The sequence below is a fragment of the Melanostigma gelatinosum genome (genome assembly GCF_949748355.1).
Source record: "Melanostigma gelatinosum genome assembly, chromosome: 22".
In the NCBI taxonomy this organism is placed as follows: Eukaryota; Metazoa; Chordata; class Actinopteri; order Perciformes; family Zoarcidae; genus Melanostigma; species Melanostigma gelatinosum.
This window is the reverse complement of record NC_136655.1, coordinates 2,195,625-2,218,480: the sequence shown is the minus strand read 5'-3', so window position 1 is coordinate 2,218,480 and position 22,856 is coordinate 2,195,625. Positions and strand designations below refer to the sequence as shown.

General features: G+C 44.1%; 4 protein-coding genes across 5 annotated transcripts in view; all 4 read right to left on the bottom strand.

Moving 5' to 3' along the window:
- Positions 1-388: 388 nt before the first annotated feature.
- LOC306795764 (uncharacterized protein) lies at positions 389-3,160 on the bottom strand. Of its 2 annotated transcripts, none has more exons than XM_079294376.1 (6): positions 2,941-3,160; positions 1,994-2,156; positions 1,488-1,589; positions 1,275-1,400; positions 915-956; positions 389-789 (listed from the first exon to the last, which is right to left on the bottom strand). In XM_079294376.1, exons 1-6 carry the CDS (start codon positions 3,129-3,131, stop codon positions 691-693), a joined length of 723 nt encoding a protein of 240 aa, XP_079150502.1. In that variant the 5' UTR covers positions 3,132-3,160; the 3' UTR covers positions 389-690. The 2 variants fall into 2 exon arrangements, with proteins under 2 accessions (XP_079150502.1, XP_079150503.1); XM_079294377.1 differs by having other exon boundaries at positions 1,994-2,153.
- Positions 3,161-3,426: 266 nt separating this feature from the next.
- echdc3 (enoyl CoA hydratase domain containing 3) lies at positions 3,427-6,510 on the bottom strand. The gene is made up of 6 exons (XM_079294453.1): positions 6,363-6,510; positions 5,214-5,335; positions 5,038-5,135; positions 4,393-4,593; positions 4,125-4,303; positions 3,427-3,986 (listed from the first exon to the last, which is right to left on the bottom strand). Exons 1-6 carry the CDS (start codon positions 6,476-6,478, stop codon positions 3,833-3,835), a joined length of 870 nt encoding a protein of 289 aa, XP_079150579.1. The 5' UTR covers positions 6,479-6,510; the 3' UTR covers positions 3,427-3,832.
- A 540-nt stretch (positions 6,511-7,050) lies between these two features.
- On the bottom strand, positions 7,051-12,002 carry kcnj8 (potassium inwardly rectifying channel subfamily J member 8; the record flags this gene model as incomplete). Its single annotated transcript, XM_079294765.1, has 6 exons — positions 7,051-7,499; positions 8,738-8,954; positions 9,081-9,220; positions 9,885-10,045; positions 10,388-10,536; positions 11,578-12,002. The coding sequence occupies 6 exons, from the start codon at positions 12,000-12,002 to the stop codon at positions 7,245-7,247; spliced, it is 1,347 nt and encodes a 448-aa protein (XP_079150891.1). The 3' UTR covers positions 7,051-7,244.
- Positions 12,003-19,414: 7,412 nt separating this feature from the next.
- The window catches only part of abcc9 (ATP-binding cassette, sub-family C (CFTR/MRP), member 9), a 31,610-nt gene continuing 28,168 nt past the window's right edge, over positions 19,415-22,856 (bottom strand). Inside the window, 2 exon segments of the mRNA XM_079294846.1 lie at positions 19,415-21,302; positions 22,552-22,614. Of these exon segments, the coding sequence (XP_079150972.1) occupies positions 21,165-21,302; positions 22,552-22,614 (201 nt within the window). The 3' untranslated portion in view covers positions 19,415-21,164.

The window sequence follows — 22,856 nt, the reverse complement described above, 5'->3', positions numbered from 1 at the left end:
ATTCAGATACCAGAACAGTAATGACATTCGTGCAATTCTATAGAAATAGTGTCTCTCTAGGCTATTTGAAAGGATTAAATGTGTATTTTTCACGATTTTCTAACATTTTAAACCAAATGAGAAAAACTAAAACATCGACCGACTAATCAATTATGAAAACAACGCTAGTCCTGCTAAAATCTAACTTAATTAAAGACATAATGCTGTTACTGCTATTTGCATAAATGAGAAGATGAATATTAGAGGAAACCGCTGAATAGCTCTCCAGAATAATTCGTTGATTGGAACGCAATTGAAACAAAGCTTCTGGTAAATAACCACTCCGAGTTTTCGTTATTTTTGGTAAATATAATATATTTTAATCGACAGAAAATTGATTTGCATCAGTTTATCATTTATGTCAAAAAGAAAAGAAGCCAGCGGCTCACCTAGTTGAGCACGCACACCTCGTGGGTTTTGGTCGCCGGTTCGATTCCGGCCCCGGGCCCTTTGCGCCATGTCACCCGTCTATTAAATTTAAACGGCCTTTTTGTTGAACTAACTTTGTGGCGTTTGACTCCCTTTATTTAGAGAAGAAGTAAATACAAAAGTTCACGAATCAGATTCTGATCACAGAGTATTCTAACTACTGTTTGACAACACTAAAGAGTTTAGTCATTATCGTCCCGCTCTCCACGGGGTGCGTTTGTTTTACGCGTCTTTGTGTCCCTTCAGTATCAGGTCCACGTACGCTCCCGTCACCAGACTCTCCTTTGAGACGCCCAGCTTCTCCATCAGACCCTCGGCCACCTTCAACGGATCAAATCAAACGGTTTGTTCCGGTAAAAAGACACAAAAGTTAAGCTTACCGACACGAGTGTACTTTTAAATGTGAATGTAACGTTGGTAGAATTTTAACGTTTACACAAACCGACCTGCTGTCCGTCTTCAACAGTTTGCTCCGGACGCATCACCACCTAAACAAACAACACGTACAGCGTCACTCTTCTCTTTTGACCATCACTTCCTGTGAACTCTACTGAACGTCATCTCATAAAAAGGTGTAATATAGCCCAACATATGTTTATTTATATTTTATGGTTATTATGGGATCCTATTTCATGATTAGGAAATACTTCTTTAATCAGAATTTTCTCATAATTGCACGACACAAAACCAGTTTTCATGACTTTGAGTTGGCAAGTAACAATTATAATAAAACAGTATAATAAAAATGACTTGATTAATGTAATGTGCTGAAGGTATAATACACATATTAAAAACTGTGTGTTGACCTCCAGCTCCATGTAGTTCCCAAGTCCCTCCACGGCATCCAGGTGAACTCTGGTCTGACCAATCAGAAACAGCCGCCGCTCCTTCCGCACCTCACCTCTAACCCCGAGGGCGTCTGACAGCACGGTCTACACACACACACACACACACACACACACATTAATAAACGGCAGTGTGTGGCTGCAGAAACACACTCTGGTTGTTCGGTGTTTTACCCGGAGACTCGGCGGGTCGCTGGTCGGACTGATGGAGTAACGGGACAGTTTGGGTCCATCGGTGTCGGGACGCTCGTAGAAGATCAGCTGACCCGACTCGTTCTAACAAACAAACAAACAGTGAGTCAGTTTTACACCACGGTACAGGATGTGGTGTATTCAGGCAATATTACTTTTGTCTTGTTTTTTAAATTTCTGATGTAACAGTTCTATTTTTATGTTTTTTTAAAGATATATTAATTTTCTAATGAATTAGTGTCAATTGTATCTTACTTAAATCTCTTTTTAAAATTATTTTTGTTTAATCATTTTATTTTAAAATATAACTTTTTTAAATGCTGATCTTTTTATAAAATTGTCACCTTAATTAGAAATGTTTATGTATGTATTATTTTCTGTTTTATTTATATTTTACAGTTATCATTTGTTATTTGTTTTGGTTTGGATAATGGAATGGAACATGGGTATTTTTCTCACACACCCACACACACTCAGTGTGAACGTACCATGAAGTCTCTCAGCTTCAGTCGTCCATGGCTGCAGTTGAAGAACGTGTCGTGATGTTTGATGGTCGTGCCCTCTGATTGGCTGAGCTCGGCGGCCTTCTTGGCTAACAGCGTCGGGTCTCTCACTTTGGCTTTGATCTCCACGTTGGACGGCATGACTCTACTGAGCATGTGCAGAACAAGAGGGATGACAGGAAGTCAGACAAGTTAACATTTTTATTTAAATACATTTAATGCCAATTGTATCTTACGTGAATCTTAAATTATTTTTTGTTTAATCATATTTTTAAATATGACATTTTTAAATATTTTATTATACATTTATTTATACATATATTTAGTAAATCTTGACCTTAATTTGAAATATTAATGTATTATTTTCTGTGTGTTTTTCTTATTTATTTTTCAAGTTATCATTTATTTTATTATTTGTTTAAATTTTTTATATTATAAATGTAAGTTTGTAGTATTCTCATTTCATTTATTTACACACGCACACAAACACAATGCGTTTTAAATAAAAAATTTAAATAAACATTTTTATTTACTGTATTAACTGATGGGTGGTAAAGAAAACACAATGCTTTTTATATAATTATTTTATAAATATTTATTTAATTTGAATTACTCCTGCTGGTAAAGTGTCACCATTAAAAAAAGCAATTCTATAATCATAACGTTATTTGTTTCATTCCGACACCACCATGTTGTTCTCATTCGTTGTCACCACAGAACACCCGCCTCGCCAATCACGGCGGAGAACAGAAGTTTTTCCTTCAACTCAATGCGTTAGCTAGCTAGCTTATTTGCTACACAGCAACTGAGCGAACACTGATGCTAAACCCTTAAATGTCTTATTAAACATGGCGGATGGTTAACTAGCAACACAAAGCGTGGCTCATATTAATAAAAACGAACCGTGTAAGAAGTAAAGTGTGTCGTTTTACCTGTTCCCGGTGTCTCTGCCGCCGCTGCTGCTGCTGGGTCTCCGAGTGTCTGCGCTTGATTTTCCCGCGAAACACTCCCTCTGGGGCGGAGCATCAGCGACGGGTCCGAGAGCAGCTGACTTCATACGAAGGGTCCGGGAGTAGACACCAAACTGACCGCAGAGCAGCGCTGAACGACTGGGGAGCCACATTTACACAGAGGGTCCTCCTCGTGGATGGTCCGCCTACATTCTATCAGAGACGATCTACGCATGCGCACAGGAAACGGAAACAAAGACGTCTCACTCCGTCTCATACATTTTGCACTAAAGTAACAGCATCATGGCTGATTTCTAAAAAAGTACTTTCCAAATTTGAAACTTCATAACAAAGTAACCCAACTCCTTAGCTCTTCCAAATCGTAACACTTTATAATAATAAGAATATAATTCTCAAAAACATGATGAAAACACATCAGGTGATATTACTTTTTCTCTTTTATTTTTTTAAAGTGTAAGGCACTGCAAAACTATAATAATCATTATTGTATGCGAAGTCAGTAAACCTTAAATTGTCTAAGCAGTAAATAGCAGACTGTTACTTCCAGAACCAATGTGTCACCCTATTTGTTGCATTTACAATTATACAAAGAGCATTCTTTAGTCTGTTAAGTCATCAAACATCTTCTCATCAGCAGCTTTCAAGGCACACAATGGTTGAGCTACTTGTCTTCAGTCTCAGTGAAAAGGAGGAAGTCAACAGTTCAAACTTCAATCAATTCATCTTGCAAATTACACAGCTATGTTTTAAAAGTAGCCCATAAATTGACTTGGGACTGGTGCTAATTATTCCACACCAGGGACAAATAAACCACATGTACCAGTCAGGATAATCACTATCTCCTGTGATGAAGTCAGTCATGAGCTTTTTCTGCTTTATTGCTCCACACCGGCTTGCGTTTCTCGATGAAGGCCCGGATCCCCTCTTGTCCGTCTCTTAGAGCCAGGTTGTCAACCATCACCTTGGAGGCGGTGACGTACGCTGCGTCTCGGCCTTGAGCCATTTGTCTTTTCAATGGAAACAAAAAGGAGAGCAGAACACGTGGAGGGAAATATATTAAACCGGGTCGTCAGGAACCGTCTCAAGCATCCCAGGGCTTTAAATTAAAAATAAATAAATTCTGTCTGTAGTCTGAAAACTCTCACCGATGGAAAGTGGCCTTGCCGAGCGCCACCACAGGCCGGCTAGCCTGACACACCCGCTGGGCGATGGCTAACGTCTCCTCCTCCAGGCGCTCCTCTGGCACAACTTTACTGATCAGACCGTGCAGCAAAGCATCGTGGGCTGAGATGGGAGATCCCGTCAACAGCATCTCCATCGCAACCTGGTAAAAAAAAGAAAGAGGAAAGCAAAAGTGTTCATTAATAAGAGCTTCATACTAGAAGTGTCTTTCTACTGAAGTTCAGCTCTTACCTTCCGCGGCACAGCTCTGCCGATGGCCACCGCCGGCGTCGAGCAGAAGAGGCCCACGTTGACCCCCGGGGTGGCGAAAGTGGACTTTTCCGTCGCGACGGCGATGTCACAGCTGGCGACAAGCTGGCAACCGGCCGCAGTGGCGACGCCGTCCACCATGGCGATCACCGGAACAGGTATGTCTTGAATCAGAGTCATCACCTGAAGCACAAGAGTCACATGGACAGTTATTTATGTGTGTGTGTGTAAAATGTTTGTTCATTCAAATATATATAATATTGTATAATAGTCAATAAAATACACAAATGAAGTGAAAATAAATGGTCATCATGTCACACTATTAGGCTCAGATTTAGCCTTTAATTATTGTTATTATATTTTATCATTGATGCAGCGACATGAGGAGGAAGGAGGAGGAGGAGGAAGAGGAGGAGGAGGAGGAGGAGGAAGAAAAATAAGAGGAGGAAGAAGAAGAAAAAGAAGAGGAGGAAAGGAGGAAGAAGAGGAGGAAGCGGGGGAAGAATAGGAAGAAGACTAATAAGTGACTAATAACCAATGTTGGTTTGTAATAAATAGTAAATAAGAAGCTGATGATGATGATGATGATGATGAGGGACAGAGACAGAAGAAAGAAAACAAACTCACCTCTGCACAGGTGTGAATCACCTTGGTGTGATATTCTCTGCCCTGAGCAGACGTCAGCTCCTTCAGGTCGTGTCCGGAGGAAAACACTGGACCTCTGGCTAAAAACACACACACACACACACACACATTAACACACACACACATTAACACACCCACACGAACACACACACACCTACCTGATATGATAACGACTCTGAGATCATCACCGTCGACGTCGGTTAGGATGTTTTCTCTGAGGGACTCCAGCATGGACAAAGACAGAGCGTTCCTCTTCTTGGGATTGTTCAGTATTATTCTCCTGGAAAAAAGAATACAAAGTAACATTTTACAGTACTTTTCTGTGTTTTTAAGCACTTCAGTTTGTTGCAGAAGTTCTCTAATAAACTGCTGTAGCAGTACAGAGATCTGCAGCAATGCAGTACCGATGCTGTGTGTGGTATATGTATTTAAGTACTGCGTTGACGAACAATTTTGAGGTATATTTTGAGACTTTATGCTTCGACAGAAGTGTACTTTTTACTCACCTACGTATATCGAACTGCTACATAGTTACTAGATAACACACTTTAAATTGACCAACAAAACAAATAAGCTCATACATTCAGTGATGTAAGAAGTATTCATTCTTGCAATAATACTCCATTTCAAGTAAGACTTGGCCCTGGATTCATACTATTCCTCCAGTACACATGGAGGAGTATTATCAGACTCAAGTTTTAATAAATAAATGTACTCATCATGCAGAAAAAACATATTTATATATTTTTAATGTCACAATTATTTGACGTAGTGTTTGGTAGTTTTACCAATTTATTTTATAATAATTGTTACTTTTAATTTAATTTAAACTATAGCTGTCAAAAAATATATAAATGCCCCAAAGAGTGCAATATTAAGTCGATATATGACAGAATGGAAAATAAAGAATACGTGTAAAGAAACAAGTACCTAAAATATGTTACTTTAATGCAGTACTTGAGTATTTATACTTAATGACTTTCCACCATTGCATTAATAATAATATATTTCTTTGCATTAAAGTACTTTGTAGTATGCGGAGTAATTTATTAGTGGCACCACAAGAACACGTTGATTTAACTGTACAAATATTGAGTTTTTATTACTACAATACATTTTTAACAGGAATATTATGTATGCCGAATTTTTCTTAAGACCTTGACATGTGCAAAGAAGTACTGTATGTAAGCACTGTTACATTATTTTGTTGTTAAAATCTGTATTCTCTCCTTAAATATAGTACGTCTACCACGGAGTATGGCAGTGGTAGATTGGACAGTGGACACGGACACATTTCGTTGCTGCACCTTATTCCGTTGCTTTGCTGTCTCACCGTCAGCGGCTCCGGTTCAGTCAGAGAGTAGAAACGAGTCCCGCTGAGCCGAAACACACCGAAAGCCCTGCAGAGTAAACTACGAGCCATGTTTGTTTATAATCGTCGCTTCAACCTTCCCACTGTCACTTCCGGGTGGAAGACGACGTCACAGGCACGTAAGGGCGACGTAAGACGAAACCAGGAAGTCAGAAATTCAAACATTTCAATAGACATTTCTAAGTTGCCTTAAGTTTGTGTTGTGCATTACTCTTGTAAAATAAAATTTAAAAAAAATGTTTATACCTACGATCGTGAAGAAATCTACAGACGTAAACACACCACGTAGTAAAATAAACACCTAAATGTGTATTTTAGATGTTTTCTTTCCACTAGTCAAACAGACGACGTTTTATGGAAGTAAAATAGCTCAAAATGAATCTCATCTAAAAGACGACTTGAACAGTTCAGACACTGAAACCATATTCAGATGAAGTGAGTGCATTTATTCTCAAAGGACATGAAGTGAAACACACACACGTACAGTACAGTGATTGATTGCCACTAGTTGCCACTAACAGTAGTTGAACTGTGACTTAAAGGCCCAAAGTGTTTGTATTTATTGCTTTAATGACAGAAAAAAATGTAACAATTAAACAACTGATTGGGTTTTTCGTGGCTCTATCAGTGCAGAGAAACAAACGATCAGTTAATTCTAAAACAACAAGAACTAGATTACTCCGCGCACACAAAAGTGTCGGGAGTCTAAATGAGGCAGAACAAGAAGGAGTCCCATCAGAGCCGGAGAAACCGCAACACCCACAATCCTCCTGGCCACCAGGAGGAGCAGGGCCGCCAGCAGGGGGCAGGCCTCATGTCAGGTGACGGCGTTCAGGTTCTGGACTCCGTCGGTCGGGGTGAAGAACTGGACCTTGGGCGCGGCGAGCCCCGAGTTGTTCCTGCGCACGCCGGCCGCGCCGCCGCGCGCGCTTTTACGCATGGAGTTGTTGCGCCGCATGGAGTTTCGCTTCCGCAGCGAGTTCTGGTGCGACAGCTCGCTCTTCTGGAGCGTCTGGATCAAGATGGACGGCTTCTCGTCCAGCTCTCTGGCGCTGCAGGGCGGCGTCGTCACCTGAACAACAGATTTACGATAAAGTTTTACAGGTTTTTTTCTGACCCTTAGCATATTATGACCACATGTCACACGTTAAAGCTCTTTTGACTTTTTTGTTTTGATTTTTGTTGATTTTTACTGTTATTATGTCATTTATCGGCTGTTTGTATCGCTATTGTTATTGTTATTACCATGTAAAGTACCCTTGATTACCTTTTAAAGCGCTGTGTTATTATAATTATTTGGAACAGTAATGTTATAACTAGTGCTTGGCAACGATTAAAATATTTAATCGCGATTAATCGCACGGATTTTTTGCGATTAATCACGATTAATCGCATTGTTATGGAAAAGTTCAATAATGAATTCAAAAGTAGTGTATTGCGCACTTTTATTTTAAAGTACTGCTATATGAACAAAAGGGCAATAACATTTGGCTCACGAGATGCAGGTAGCATGTTTCATACTTAATGTGAATATTATTCATACTTTGTTGGCATCTTATTCTGAAAACCGGATGTTCGTCTGAAGAAACCGGATGTTGCCTCACGTTAATCTTTCCGCTAACTTTCAAAGTCCTTTGCTCCCGATCTGTGCGTTTAAATGCGTTTACCGTGAATTTCAGCATATCGGTGCACCAACATTGCTGACTGTTTGCTGGCTTTTATCCCACTGTTCTTGTCATCCTCTTGTTGTTATGTATATCTCTTGTCTCTTGTCTTTCAATTAAAAAAAAATATATATATATATTATAATAAATTTAAAAAATGCGTTAACGCGCGATAAAATAATTGTCGGCGTTAATTAATTAATGCGTTAACGCGAAAGTTACGCGTTAACTTGCCCAGCACTAGTTATAACATAACTGGGTTTAATAAATTACCCGTCATGCTGCTGTAAGTTTGATTAAAAAAAGAATTATAACAAAACAACGGACAATTCAATTAAACAACCAACCGACTGACATCGAAATGTTGCAATGTTCAAGCAAGCAGAAAGCTAAAAATATATAGAACAAGGAAAGAATAATAAGAATAAAATGTGACACATAAAAGAGTTTAAAGAGTTAAAACGATCAAATAAAAGCTTGAAAACGGGAAGTTTAAAAGACGGAACATGCAGGTGATTCTAAAACAAGATTCTATATCTCACAACGTATTTCTACGTCCTCTTCTCTTTTGACAGCCACGAGTTAAAATGGTGAATAAAAGAGGAGCGTAAACAACGATGAGTAAATAATACTTGTATCCCTTCACCTTGACTGTGTTACCAAACTTGGAGTAGTCCACGGAGTACACGCCCTCCTCCTCCGTCACGATGGGAACGAAGCGGTGACCCCACTGGATCTCCTCGGAGACGTAGGAGGTCCGGGCCTGCGTGGTGATCCCGGTCGTCTCCACCACGCCCTCCAGGATCACGATCACCTCCAGGTCGCTGCACTGCAGCTCCATGGCCGACAGGTCGTACAGCGGGCTGAGAGGAGGACGCAAATGCATCTTTATCGAGGCCAGAGCCTCCCTCAGCAAATGCTTTACATTGTCGCACTAGGAGAAAACACAATATTATTCATTTGAATCAATCCGCAGCACGTGGTCGTACCTGTTTTTGTCGATGACGTGGCAGATGATGAGCGGGGCGAGGAGGAACAGGCTGTTGCTGGCCACGGCCGTCTCCGTCGGGACGTCGATCTGATGGATGGGGATCACCTCCCCCTCTGGCGTGGTCGTCTTCCTCACCACCTGATGAATCATCTGCTCATTTAAATCTTATTTCTGATGCTTTTAGAGGACAGTACTGCTTCTTCTGAGATTACAGAAGCGTTTGGAGGGTAAACTCATTTGTAAACAGAGGATTTTGGGGGAAAGAAATTTTGTTTTACAGACAAAAAGACACTTAAAAAGGTTCCTTCAAAACTTTAAAAAATGTTTTTTTTTAAAGTATCAATAAGATACAATTCGTAGATACATTATTCTCTTAATTTTACAATTTTTATCTCATAAATTTACCCCATTAATCTCATAAATTTGCGACTTTAATCTCATAAATTTATGACATTAATCTCATAAATGTACCACTTTAATCTCATACATTTATGACATTAATCTCATAAATGTACCACTTTAATCTCATAAATTTATGACATTAATCTCATAAATGTACCACTTTAACCTCATAAATGTACCACTGTAATCTCAGGGAGTAGGGTTAGGGTTAGGACTTTACCGCAAGTAAAACATTTGGACTTTTCTCTCTGAATATTACCCGTCTCTCCTCTCTCGTCTCCCTCGGCTCCTTATATAAAACAAATGTTATACCTACAATGGCCGGAATACACCATCGTGAAGAAATGCTGAAATATCCTTCAGCAGGTTCAACAAACAGCAGATGTGATGAAAGCATCACCTGTAACCTGACGGTGGCTCCGATGATCATGCTCTTCCTCAGATCTCCGATACGGATCATGAAGCACAGACAGTTGTTTCTGACGGCGATCACGGCGTGGCGGCTGAAGATCAGCGTCTCCGCTCGCCGGTTCGACTGAGCCGTCTTCATGAATATACAACCTGAGGACGAACCAAGGAACCGTCTCACAAGTAAGGACATTTTATTGCAAAATATATATATTTGGCACATTACAAATGCAGCTGCAAGTCCCCAAATACATCCTGACAAATGTATACATGAGTGTGTCTAAAATACTATAAATTCTACCACTGATCAGCATGACTCTGTATGCAGTTATTGACGAGAGTAATGTGGACTATTTGTGCCAAATGCTCATGATAGTCTATGCCTTGGTTATTGCACTGAATAAAAACAGAGCAAGGCATTGTGGGTGATGGAGTTATTTTAAGTTGAGGCTCAAACTATTGCTACTTCCCTGCTACCACGAGTCTGAGTCTCACCCAGCATGACGGCGTTGATGATGAGTCCGATGATGTTCTGCATGATGAGGACGGTGATGGCGGTCGGGCAGTGCTCCGTTATCATTCGTCCTCCGAAGCCGATGGTCACCTGAACCTCGATGGAGAACAGGAAGGCCGAGGTGAACGACCTGAAGAGAGAGAGAGATTTCAGACTTTAACGTTAAGATTTAGGTTTCAGACATCAGATCAGTTCCATTCTAACGAACAGAGTGGATCCTCAGTCACTTGTTGGTTTATATTTGGTCGACTATTTGAGAATAAGAAACACATTTCTTCATGTCCAGTAGTAGAAGTATTAAGATCCTTTACTTGTAATAAAGTATGAATACAACAATGTACAAAAACACAACATGACACAAAGAAGACATTCAAGTAGAAGTACAAAGGTGTTGTGAGCTTAATGTACTTAAAGTATCAAAAGTAAAAGTACGCACTGTTGATGTGGAGCGTCCGCCATATTGAGCGCCACCCCAAACCAGTTAGCGGGGAGAGGAAGTGGATTCTAAGACCGTCAGCGAGTCTACATTGCTACTGAGCTACTGGCCTCGTGCAACGCCGTCTTCTACAATCGGACTTCTTTTTACAACCAGAGGAGTCGCCCCCTACTGGTCATTAGAGAGAGTGCAAGCTTAAGGCTAATCTGCCCAACTAGACTCCTTTTTCTTTTATAAGAGGAAACTAAAAAAGGGGTTTTGGTTCAATCTTTAACATGTTTTTCAAATGTTACGTATTAATCTGAAGAGTAAAAAGTGTAATGTTTCTGAAATGTAGTAAAGTAGAAGTATAAAAAGGCATTGAATGGAAACACTTGAGGAGTAAATGTCGCCTACTTTCCAACACCTGAAGGAGAGGTGGTTGAGGAAAAAGTGGGAAGGAAAGGAAGTAAGGAAGGAGGAAAGACTCAGTGCGTAAGAGGGAGGTGCCCAACTCCTCCCCTCCTAATCTTTACTTTATTTCCCCTGAATGATGAGAGAGAAAGAAGCTCCCTGACTTTCTGTCATAATCAATGTCGTTCTCTCCTTCTCCTCCTCTTCCTCTACCTAAATATTAAAAATGGAGGAAGAGGAAGAGGAAGAGGAGGGTGGGAGGTTTGGATCGAGTGAGCGTGGATGGATAGAAAGTCTCATCAAAACACACTTTTTAATCATCGAGATCACAAATGTTCTTACTTGACGTCGGTGACGCAGTAGGTCTTGTTCTGCAGGTCTCCGCGGGTCAGGTTTCCAGAGTCCAGGTCTCCGGAGTCCGGGTATCCGGAGTCCAGGTCTCCGGAGTCCGGGTATCTGGAGTCCAGGTCCCCGTGCGCAAACGCCACCAGCCACCAGCTCATGGCGAACAGCAGCCAACTGCTGACGAACGTGGTGGTGAAGATGACCAGCGTGAAGCGCCACTTCAGGTCCACCAGCGTGGTGAACACGTCCTGCAGGAATCGGCCCTGCTCGCGGATGTTCTTGTGCGCCAGGTTGCACGAGCCGTTTTTCGCGATGAAGCGCGCTTTGTTCACGCGGTCCCTGAACACCGGCTTGCGGGGCATCCGCGAGGCGAGGCCCGGCAGACCGAACTCCTCCGGGATGATGCTTTTTCTCGCCAACATCTTCTGCTGCTTGACAAAAAAAAGAAAAAGTGTCAAAACTACTTCTTTTTTAGTCCGACTTCAGTGCGTCTTTGCGCGCGGGTGCAACATGTCCACGTGCGGGGGAGGAAGAAAAGAAACCGCTCAGAGACGCACCAACTCCTTTCCTTGTGAGGACATTTGGAGGATGTTTCGGAGCTCTGAGGGCTGGGACGGTCTCCTCTCCTCCTGTTGACGTAGTCCAGCTTCCAGAGTCCAGACCCGCTCAGACCAGGGGGCTGCTGCCTTCAAGGGCCGTCGGAAAACACGACGTTTCCAGTCAAACGAACCGAATCGAAACTTCATTCAAGTGTCAATACATGCACATAACTTTTTACTTGTGTCTTAAATAAAGTGTCCTGAGCTCAAACATTCATGAAGCCCCTAAATTAACAATGTTAGATGATCAATTAAGTTATTTTAGACTGGACTCATTTCATTCACATATCCACATTCATCCTTACTTACTTATCCTTACACTATGTGAACATTAAACACGATTATGTTATGTTATTATAGTTTAATGGTGTATTCTGCATCTAATTATGCTTTCAATCAGGTTGTAAATTGTACTTTATATTGTTTAAAGTCATACAGGATTTAATTATTAGGCTGCTGAACCTACAGCCACCTTTTATTGCCTGTGAAATATGAATTAATAGCTTAAAGTTGACATTTACCCTTTTTAATTTGCATATTCATAAAGGCTATGACTTCTAACATGATTTAAAGTCAGTGTTTCCCTTTTCAGATCATCCAGAACAATTATTTCATAAAAACTGTGCAAACACAGACAAATGTATGAATTAGACAAGATCGTCTCACGGCACTCAACAAGCTTTCTATACAATTATACAGACTGAATTGTCAGTTGTTAATAAATATAACAATATAGATCAAATAAAACCATATATTTTACTTTTGTTTATGCTGCTGTTTGTTTTATAATTAAATAAAACAGTTAAATGAAGAGTAGTTTCAAATTCTGCTGCCATTGTGATAGAAAAATAAATATAAATACTTTAAATATACTAAAATAATGTTGCTTTTTGAGAGATTTCTTGACATTGTGACTGAAGTTGTCATTTTATTTCTTAATTCCCTGATTTTAAATTCTAAACACATGGAATTATTACATTATGTGTACCGTGGCCACTAGGGGGCGTCATTTAGCAACACATTGTATATCAGTCGATGTGTTGAGAGTCAAGTGCTGCAGGTTTATTGAGAAATAATTAAAAAAAGGGCTCATTTCACTCAAAACCATTTTTATTGTCATTTCAAGAGTAAAAAAAAACGAGGCACACGTAATAGTAATTTGTGATATATGTTTAAAAAGTCTTGGATATACAGAATGTACACTTACAAACATTAAGAACACAAAATAAATCAACCTTTACTTGTAAAAATCTGGTATTTATGTTGCATTTAAATGTGCATTCATGAGAGCAGTCTGATGATGTGTGTGTGTGTGTGTGTGCGTGTGTGTCTGTGTGTGTGTGAGTGTGAGTGTGTGTGTGTATAGCTACCTATAGTTGTAACTCTCGTCTGTCGGGTAATAATATTAACAATATGTAGGCTGGAAAACAAAACACCAAATTCACTAAAACAAACTGCGGAGTTGGTAATAATTTTACATGCAGCCATTATGTTCACTTTCAGTAGAATATATATGGATTTATGCAGCTTTAAGTTTTACATTTGAGCTCGAAAGAAGTGTTGAAATCACCTCTTCCTCAGCCCACAATAAGCACGAAACATCTGTGGAGGTAACGGCAGCTCACGCTGGGCGTCGATTGTCCCCGAGGACAATAGACGCTGGGCGTCTATTGTCCTCGGGGACAATAAGTTCAGCAAAGCACGAGCAGACAGCGGGGTCACGACGTCAGCACCCTTCAGTGTTCGTCGTGTCACAGAACAGAGCACAGGTGAACGTCCACCGCAAGTCAAACGTCCACCTTCTGCTGACGGGAACTGCTCTCACACTCGTGTTTGCTCACGTTTAACGGAAGCATGTTCTGCTCTAACTGTTAGCTCATTTCATACGTTGTTTTAATTTACGAAATTCAATTTTCTTCTTCAAATGCGATGAATCCGAAATCACTAAAATGAAACTAAAAGTGTGGTTACATGGACACCGTGTGTTCTCGCTGTCTTTACTTGCACACATCTTCAACAAGTTTATCCTGAAATTGATTCAACTTGAAGAATAATAACTCTGTACGCGATGAAGAGAGTCAGGTTGGACCTTTTCTAAATGTAATAAAGTAAACTGTGACAACGTGTTGAAGGTGAAAATAAATCACTTACGGAGCCAGAAGAGGAGTTCTATTTCATCCTTACTGACCGCCAGAGGCAGTGCTTAACACTGGATGTATCCCGTCTCGCGCATGCGCAGGTCGAATATTTATATCAACAAAGTCACGTGTGACCTCGGATGACCACCGTCATCTATAAGTTCCGGTGTCATCCTGAGCTCAGTCCTTTTTTTCTTCTCGCGTCGCAGGTTAGCTACCATGGTAGCTTAAACAAGGATGTGTCTACGATCAAGACATATTAGAGCTCGTCGCTGTAGCCTTGTGACTACCGGTCGGAGTTGCGGTTCTCTCGCCCTCCAAAGGCTGCGACGAGCTGTCCCTCTTCGGAGGGAACGGTGTGTTCGCCGTTCGGACATCGAGCCCCGGACTGGTGGCCGCCCCTATCAGTCGGTCGTCACCAGTCTGATAAGGGTCAGCTAAGTCGTGATGACAGCAATCGGTAAGATCGATTAACATTGTTTTCTATAACAGTTGTTTGTTCCACGGTTGGCAGAGCGCTTCCGCTCTAGTAATCGAGTGGCGCGCTAACGAGAGCGTAGAATTACGCTGTCGGGCCCGCCCTTCACAGTGTTACGGCTATCACAGTTAGCAGAGTGTTCCTGCTCAGGCAAACTTTGTGAGACACTAGTCCGCATTGGCGTTGTGTACATGGAGATTTAATCTTTACATCTGACGTAATTCGCAGTTAGCAGTGTCTTCACTCAGGCTAACTTGGATGCTAGCTGGCTAGCTAAACAAAGCTGATACTGGGGCTGTAGCCATCAACTTTGTATCCTTACAGCTGTCACAGTTAACAGAGCGTCCTCGCTCAGGTTAACTCAGTGGGAAACTAGCTAAAACAAAAGCTGATACTGGGACTGCGTCCATCAACTTTGTATCCTTACGGCTGTCACAGTTAACAGAGCTGTCACAGTTAACAGAGCGTCCTCGCTCAGGTTAACTCAGTGGGAAACTAGCTAAACAGAGCTGATACTGGGACTGCGTCCATCAACTTTGTATCCTTACGGCTGTCACAGTTAACAGAGCGTCCTCGCTCAGGTTAACTCAGTGGAAAACTAGCTAAACAAAGCTGATACTGGGGCTGTAGCCATCAACTTTGTATCCTTACAGCTGTCACAGTTAACAGAGCGTCCTCGCTCAGGTTAACTCAGTGGGAAACTAGCTAAACAAAAGCTGAGACTGGGACTGCGTCCAGCAACTTTGTATCCTTACGGCTGTCACAGTTAACAGAGCGTCCTCGCTCAGGTTAACTCAGTGGGAAACTAGATAAACAAAGCTGGTACTGGGGCTGTGGCCATCAACTTTGTAGCATTACAACGATCACAGTTAGCGGAATGTGCTCGCTCAGGCTAACTCGGTGAATGCTAGTTGTACTAAATCAGCATTGAGGTTGTGCCCATGGAGGGTTTTGACGCATTACGGCTGTCGAGTTCGCTCCGGCTAACTAGAAGCTAATACTCGGTGTGTCCATTGATTGTTGTAAACATTATGGACATATCGGTAGCGGATATCAGTTAGCAGAGTGCCCTCGCTCAGGCTAACTGGTAGCACACCAAGAGTTACAGCGCCTGTCCAAGTGGAGAGTGTCCTCGCACTGTAAGGACTGTGGGTTTTTTTGTCCGTTTTCACAGTAGCAGAGTGCTCTCGCTCAAGCTAACTGGTGGGACACCAATATCTGCAGCAGCTGTCTTAGTGAAGAGTGTCCTCGCTCCCCTCTCACTGTAAGGACTGTGTTCTTTTTGTCCGTTTTTCACAGTAGCAGAGTGCTCTCGCTCAAGCTAACTGGTGGGACACCAATATCGGCAGCAACTAGTTTAGTGAAGAGTGTCCTCGCCCCTCTCACTATAAGGACTTTGCCTGACCTGTTTCCACAGTGGCAGAGTGCTCTCGCTCAAGCTAACTGGTGGGACACCAATATCGGCAGCAACTATCTTAGTGAAGAGTGTCCTCGCTCCCCTCTCACTGTACGGACTGTGGTCTGTTTTGTCCGTTTTTACGGTAACAGAGTGCTCTCGCTCAAGCTAACTGGGGGGACACTAATATCTGCAGCAACTATCTTAGTGAAGAGAGTGGGCTTAGAGAGTGTCCTCGCCCCTCTCACTATAAGGACTTTGCCTGACCTGTTTCCGCAGTTGCAGAGTGCTCTCGCTCAGGCTAACTGGTGGGTCACCAATATCCGCAGCGGCTGGCTAAGGGAAGAGTGTCCGAAGGATCACTTGCCACTGACTGCCCCCTGCCTGTTCTCTCAACCTTCAGCAGAGCGCTCTCGCTCGGACTGATTGGGAATTCCGCATAAACTAGTGGGACAAGGGTTCCACCAGAATCGCGGCCATGTTCAACTCTCCCGGCTGTAGGACCTGTATAGCTCCTCTTCAGCCGGAGGACGGCCCTGACCTCTTGCCCTAGCAGGGAGAACCCAGGCAGGACCTGCGGCATCACGCCTTGAGCAGTAAGGTCTGCTAGGCTGGCCGAAGTGGAACACCTGATGCGGGAGGTCTACCTCCCCCTGTCAGGGCAGCTGAATCCAGACCAACCTACCCTGGTCATTGGTATGGCGCTTGCACGCCGGGCATACACAGCAGCTGGAGCATCCACCTGTGAGTGCCTTCTTCAGGCACCTTCCCGCCCTCACCACCTTTTCTGTTCCTCCCTCCGAGGAATATCTGAGGGAGTTGCGTGCATGGTGGAGACACCAGGGCTCTCTCCCGCCTTACATCAGACCATGCAGGAGGTGGCAAATCTGGCCTTGCACGTATGCCAGCCAGTTCGACGACTATGGCGTCCATCAGTTTCCCCTGAGGAGACTCTGAGGCCCGATGCCAGGTGCCCTCGACCCAATGTCGGGTCAAAGATGACCTGCTATCCAGGGCTTAGGACACAGCAGCGCTGTGCACCGTATCGACAACTCCCTCTCCCACCTCATGCTTTCCCTCGCAGATTCTCTGCAGCGGGCTACTTCGACGCTTCTGCTCAGTGATGCTTCATTGCAGGCGTTTGCGCTCATATCGAGGGAACGTGGATGGATGATGTCCACCCTGGTTCAGACTCGCCGCCAGGTTTGGCTGGCGCAGTCACCCCTATCTGAGACATGTAGGAGGACCCTCCATACTGTCCCAGTGGAGCCTGGTGAGCTGTTCGAGTCAGCTGCTGTACAGGCGCTTCAGCGGACTGTTAGAGCTAGCCAGACCTGGCAGCAGTTCTCTGGTCTTTGCAGGGACATGCCTGCACCCCCAGACCTAGGGGTCCCATTTTTGGCCCACAAGGCCGTTTCTCAGCCTCCAGCTTACCCTAGTAGCGCAACAGGCCTCGGCGTCCTGCTGAGAGGCCGGACCGCTACCTATACAACCTTACTTACGTCCCCGTCCCCCCCGGCAGGGGTGCCAGGAGATGTCTCCAGGCCGGCTGTCGGGGTTCTTTCTCCCATCAGCGGATGTCCAAGGGAGAGTGGTGCACGTCTATCGACGCCTGTTCCCATGGTGCGTCACCACAACTTTCAGTCCTGGGTGCTTCCATTCGGACTCTCCCATCTCCCCATGGGTGTCCACAGTGTGTTACTGCTGTCCTTTCCCCCTGCAATCGCAGGGCGTGAACATACTGCCGTACTTAGACGACTGGCTGACCTAGGCGCCGTCCCGGCTTCAGGTGCCACAGGACACTGCTCGCCTTCTCTCACGTGGCCCGGTAGGCCTCAAGGTGAACATGGAGAGGAGCTACCTGAGCCCTTCTCAGAGCATAACCTTCATTAGGGTGGCCCTATGAGGGCCTGTCTGTCGCCCCAGTGCGGATGGCTGAACAGCCTTCACTTGGATGCCAAGTGGCACAGATACAGGGCAATAATATTATCGAAACAGTGTCTATTCATCTATTCACTATCCCCATGGAGGGAGTGCATATCTGGCGAACAGTGTCCCAGGAACCGAGCCCCAGGGGCTCGGTTCCATTCCACCAGGAGATTGTCACAACAGTTACCTGCCTCTCAAGGCGGGTGCAGGGTGACAGAACGGGACAGCCTGGGGGCAGTTGTCTGCTGAAAGACCGCAGGTCCAGGTTCTAGAGCTAGCGCTCGAGCACTTCCTTCCATGTTGAAGGGAAAGCATGTGCTTGTCCGGTGGACAGCACCTCTGCTGTGATTTCCCATGAACTATCGATGGGGCACCAGATCTGCAGAAGTTGCTACGGGGATCACCGTGGCCTTCTGACTTGGGAGGCCCCTCGCCTGACCAGCCTGTGGGCAATGTACCCACCAGGAGAATGGAACAAGGTTGTGGTTTTCCTGTTCCGTTACAAGCCTCCACCGGGAGAGTGGCGGCTGCAGCCAGACGTGTCGACCCACTGCCCCCACTGGGTCTCCCTGACGGAGGACCAGCCCTCTGGGTCAAGATGCCCTGGCTCACACGTGGCCAGAGGATCTTCTTTATGCCTTTCCACCATTCCCTCTGCTTTTGCTGTAAGCTTGTCAGAGTTCTTCCCCGACAGGAGGGATCTCCTGTCGCAACTAGAGGGTCGGATTTGGCATTCCAATCCCTGCCGCCTTCAATTAGGGGTCACGGGAGGGCCCGACCGGATGCTGAGTGGCTGCATAGAACCAGTCTGACGGACTATTCTGAATGCCAGTGCGCGGTCTACCTGCCTGCAGTACAAGAAACAGGTGGAAGCTGTTCTCCGACTAGTGTGCGGCTCAGAACAAGGTCCCAGTACAGCGCCCCGTGCCTGCTGTACTGAGTTTCTACAGTCTCTCCTGGATAAGGGCCGGTCTCCCCTGCATGGGACCTACCCTTGGTACTGGACAGCTTATGCTTGTCCTTTTGAACCCCTGGCACAGGCGGAGCCTAGATGGCTATCAGCAAGACGGTTTTCTCCTTGCTGTCAATTCAGCTCAATGTGGGGGCGAGCTGCATGCCCTATCAGTGGAAGAATCATGTCTGAGGTGGAACTCAGATGGCTTGGGTGTCACTTTCTGGCCTAAGGCAGTGTTTCTCCCAAGGGGGTGGATACGGTCACATATAAACCGGCCTATCCAGCTGGCAAAGTTGACCCCCCCCCCCCCCCCATCGGGAGAGGAGAGGTCAAGGCTGCTGTGCCCAGTGTGGGCCCTCAGAGCTTATATGGCAGCCACCGCCTGCATAGTCAGTTATGGTGAGCCTAAGAAGGGCTGTGCTCCTTTTTAAGGGAAAAAGGAAAAACGGCACCTGTCCCACTGGATAGTGGAGGCCATTGCCGATACATACAAGGCGAGCGGCTGCGCTCGGCCATCCGGGGTGAAGGGTCACTACCAAGAGTGTCTCCACACCGAGGGCAAGCCTGAGTGGTGTGCCTGTGGGGGATACATGTGCGGCGGCCTCATGGGCATCGCCGAGCACATTCACCAAACACTACAGAGTTAACGTTGCCGGCCCTCACCCACTGGGGAGGGTTCTTGGCCAATTTTCTCTGCGGAGCTATAAGGGGTAGTTACTGTGCTTCCTCGTGACTCTTTTGGTATAAGTCATCCAGTGTTAAGCACTGCCTCTGGCGGTCAGTAAGGATGAAATAGAACGAAAGTTACGGACGTAACTACGGTTCTATGAATCCTGGATGACCGCCAGAGTTCTTGGTCACTCGGAATCCCGTGAACTCGCGAGAAGATTCCATAGGACTGAGCTCAGGATGACACCGGAACTTATAGATGACGGTGGTCATCCGAGGTCACACGTGACTTTGTTGATATAAATATTCGACCTGCGCATGCGCGAGACGGGATACATCCAGTGTTAAGCACTGCCTCTGGCGGTCATCCAGGATTCATAGAACCGTAGTTACGTCCGTAACTTTCGTTATATTTAGAGAGAAAACTAAGATATTCTCTGAGATTATGAAGATTAAAAAACCCTGAAATTCTCTGATATTAAAGTCACAAATATTACTCTGAATATCACCCCCTCCCCTGGCTCCCTCATGTTTGTATTTTTTATTCTGTACCTACAATGGCCCCGAATACGCTGTTGTATTCAACAGCGCTGCTTGTTTCTGTGTGAAAAAAGCAGATTTGGATTCTGGAATATTTCCGATAATTAAAGACTTTTGAAGTGTTTTCGGTTCATAATGATCCTTAAAGGACCTAAAGGTTCAGCTCAATCTAAAACTATCCAATTAAAAACTCTGTCGGTCTAAATGACCACAGACACAGTGAGTGTCGCCGCACTCATCTTAAATACTGCCTTAAAAAACACATGAAACACAAACCGCATCGTATTTTGAATACTTCTTATCGGTGGGAGTCCTTGAACTTAAAGCAGAAATCTGGAGAAATTCTACATTGTTCTTATTGTCAACAAATCCCATTCAAATGGGCGTGTCTAATCTATTCATCAGCATGATTCATTAGCTATTTAGAGACACAGAAATCTATATTTTTAACTCACTACTTGTTGCTTAAAAGTCAGTGATCAAAGAATTCCTCCATTGACTCTCGATGTGTGTATTTACTGATTTCCAAAATAAAATCTGGATAAACTGATTCATGAACTGGTTTATCATTTGAATGAGATTTGGTGTTTCTACATGTAATTTCTAAAAACAACAAAAAGGCAGTATTTCATTGGCTGAGTGACTGAATGATTCAAGTACAACTGTTTAAATACATCAAGCGGTGATGGATAATGTTTCTGGATCTGTTTGTCCAGTGAATTCAACACACACATGATTGGCTTCACTGGAGTGTTGTAGCGTCCCAGAGGTCCGTCCGCCTCGCTGAGAAAACAACTCGACGTGGAAAAAGAGCGAAAGAAGCAGATCACCCAACTGATCGGTCCTCTGGCGGCCGGGCGTCGCTGAAGGACTCGTGTGTCTACATGTCCGCCCTGACGAAGGAAGCGAACATCCCGTCCTCCTGCTCCAGAAGAGTCTCCGGTTTGTCGTACTCCAAAATGTTCCCTCGCTTCATCACGATCACCAGGTCGGCTGTGAGGATGGTGTGGACGCGGTGCTGAGAACACAACGCAACAGTGACTGTCAGGTAATGTTAATTAAAAAAATATATATATATATATATATATATATATATATATATGGCCATACGATTGAGCCATCAGCTCTTAACGCCTTGTTTTCAGTATTCATTTGTGTTTTTTCAGTTTCAAAATAATGGCGTGACTTCCCTGACAGCGCTGTAGTTATTATAAAGATGTGTCATATAGCCCGTGCGACCGACACTTCCTCCTAAATTTGCTGCAATAAAATAAAGACTGAAATAAAGTAATTAAAGTTCCAGACACAAAGATATGAGGATGGGCCCTCCGTCTCTTTGCAGACGATGTCGCCCTTTCTGTTTCAGAGACTTGTCATTTTAAGCTGCTGGGACCAGTCAGAAGTTTGCTTGGTGACACGCCCCTTTTTATTTCCATGGCTAAGATGAGACGATGACGAGGCGGCAATAAACATCAACTGTGACCATATCAACGTGCAATATTATGGACGAAAAAAGACTTAAATGTAGTTTAAAAAACCTGAATCTTTTTTTATTTTGTAAACTACATTTAAGTTTTGTTTTTTGCAGCAGGTGCAGTCCAAATATACACAACATCATAAATATAAACCGGTCAACTGTAAAGATAAGGCTTCAGCAGAGCCAGACTCTCTGACTCAGCCAGGAGATGAAGGGAAAACAGAGAAACAGGCGGAAGAAATGGAAGGAAGAGGAAATACCGGGCAGAGCCAAAGAGGTCTGTGCTGATCCGGGTCTACTTGTGAGTCCTCACTAGCACACTGAAGAGGCTGTCCTCCTGCGCTAGCAGGTTGGGACCCGAGTCCTTTTCCACCAAGATCCCCGAGGAGAAGACCAACACCTGCTCGGCGTCCAAGATAGAGGCCACGCGGTGCTGGCGGCAGGACGGGGGGTCAAAGAGGAGGACGGGGGGGGGGGGGGGGGGGGGGAGAAAGGGTGGAAGAAAGAGGACAAGACGGTGCAACAGAGAGACAGAAAGTCAGAAAAGGAAAGCAGATAAGTGAAGGAAAAGGCAAAAGAGGACTGACTTCACATTTAGGACCCTAAATGCATCTGTAATATCAACGATATTACATTCTGTGTGGAAGAACAGTGAAACAGGGGGAAAAGGTGCAGGAAAGGAAAAATACAATGCAAAAGATGCACGAGAAGCTGAGAGACAACGAGCCACATGTCTGCATCCGGAGCTCGTCAGTGTTCTGCTGCAGATCAACCTCGCAGACGCACTCACTGCGATTGTGACGACTGTTCTGTCTGCAAACGCAGTCATCACGACTTTCTGTAAGATGTTCTCCTGCAAGGAAGAGAAGAGGTATTAAGCCTTATTATCACGCATTCGTAGGTAAAAAGCATTTTGCTGGCGTTCGTGGACTGTTTCATTGTTGGTTCGTATTATATATTTCATGTAAAACACATATGACGAACCAATAAAACATAACGTATTGTGTTTTATAAGTTCTTCATATGTTAATTAGCAGAGAATAATCGGTAGGTGATCGATAACGCACGTTATCTGTCACCGCGCACGTAAACACG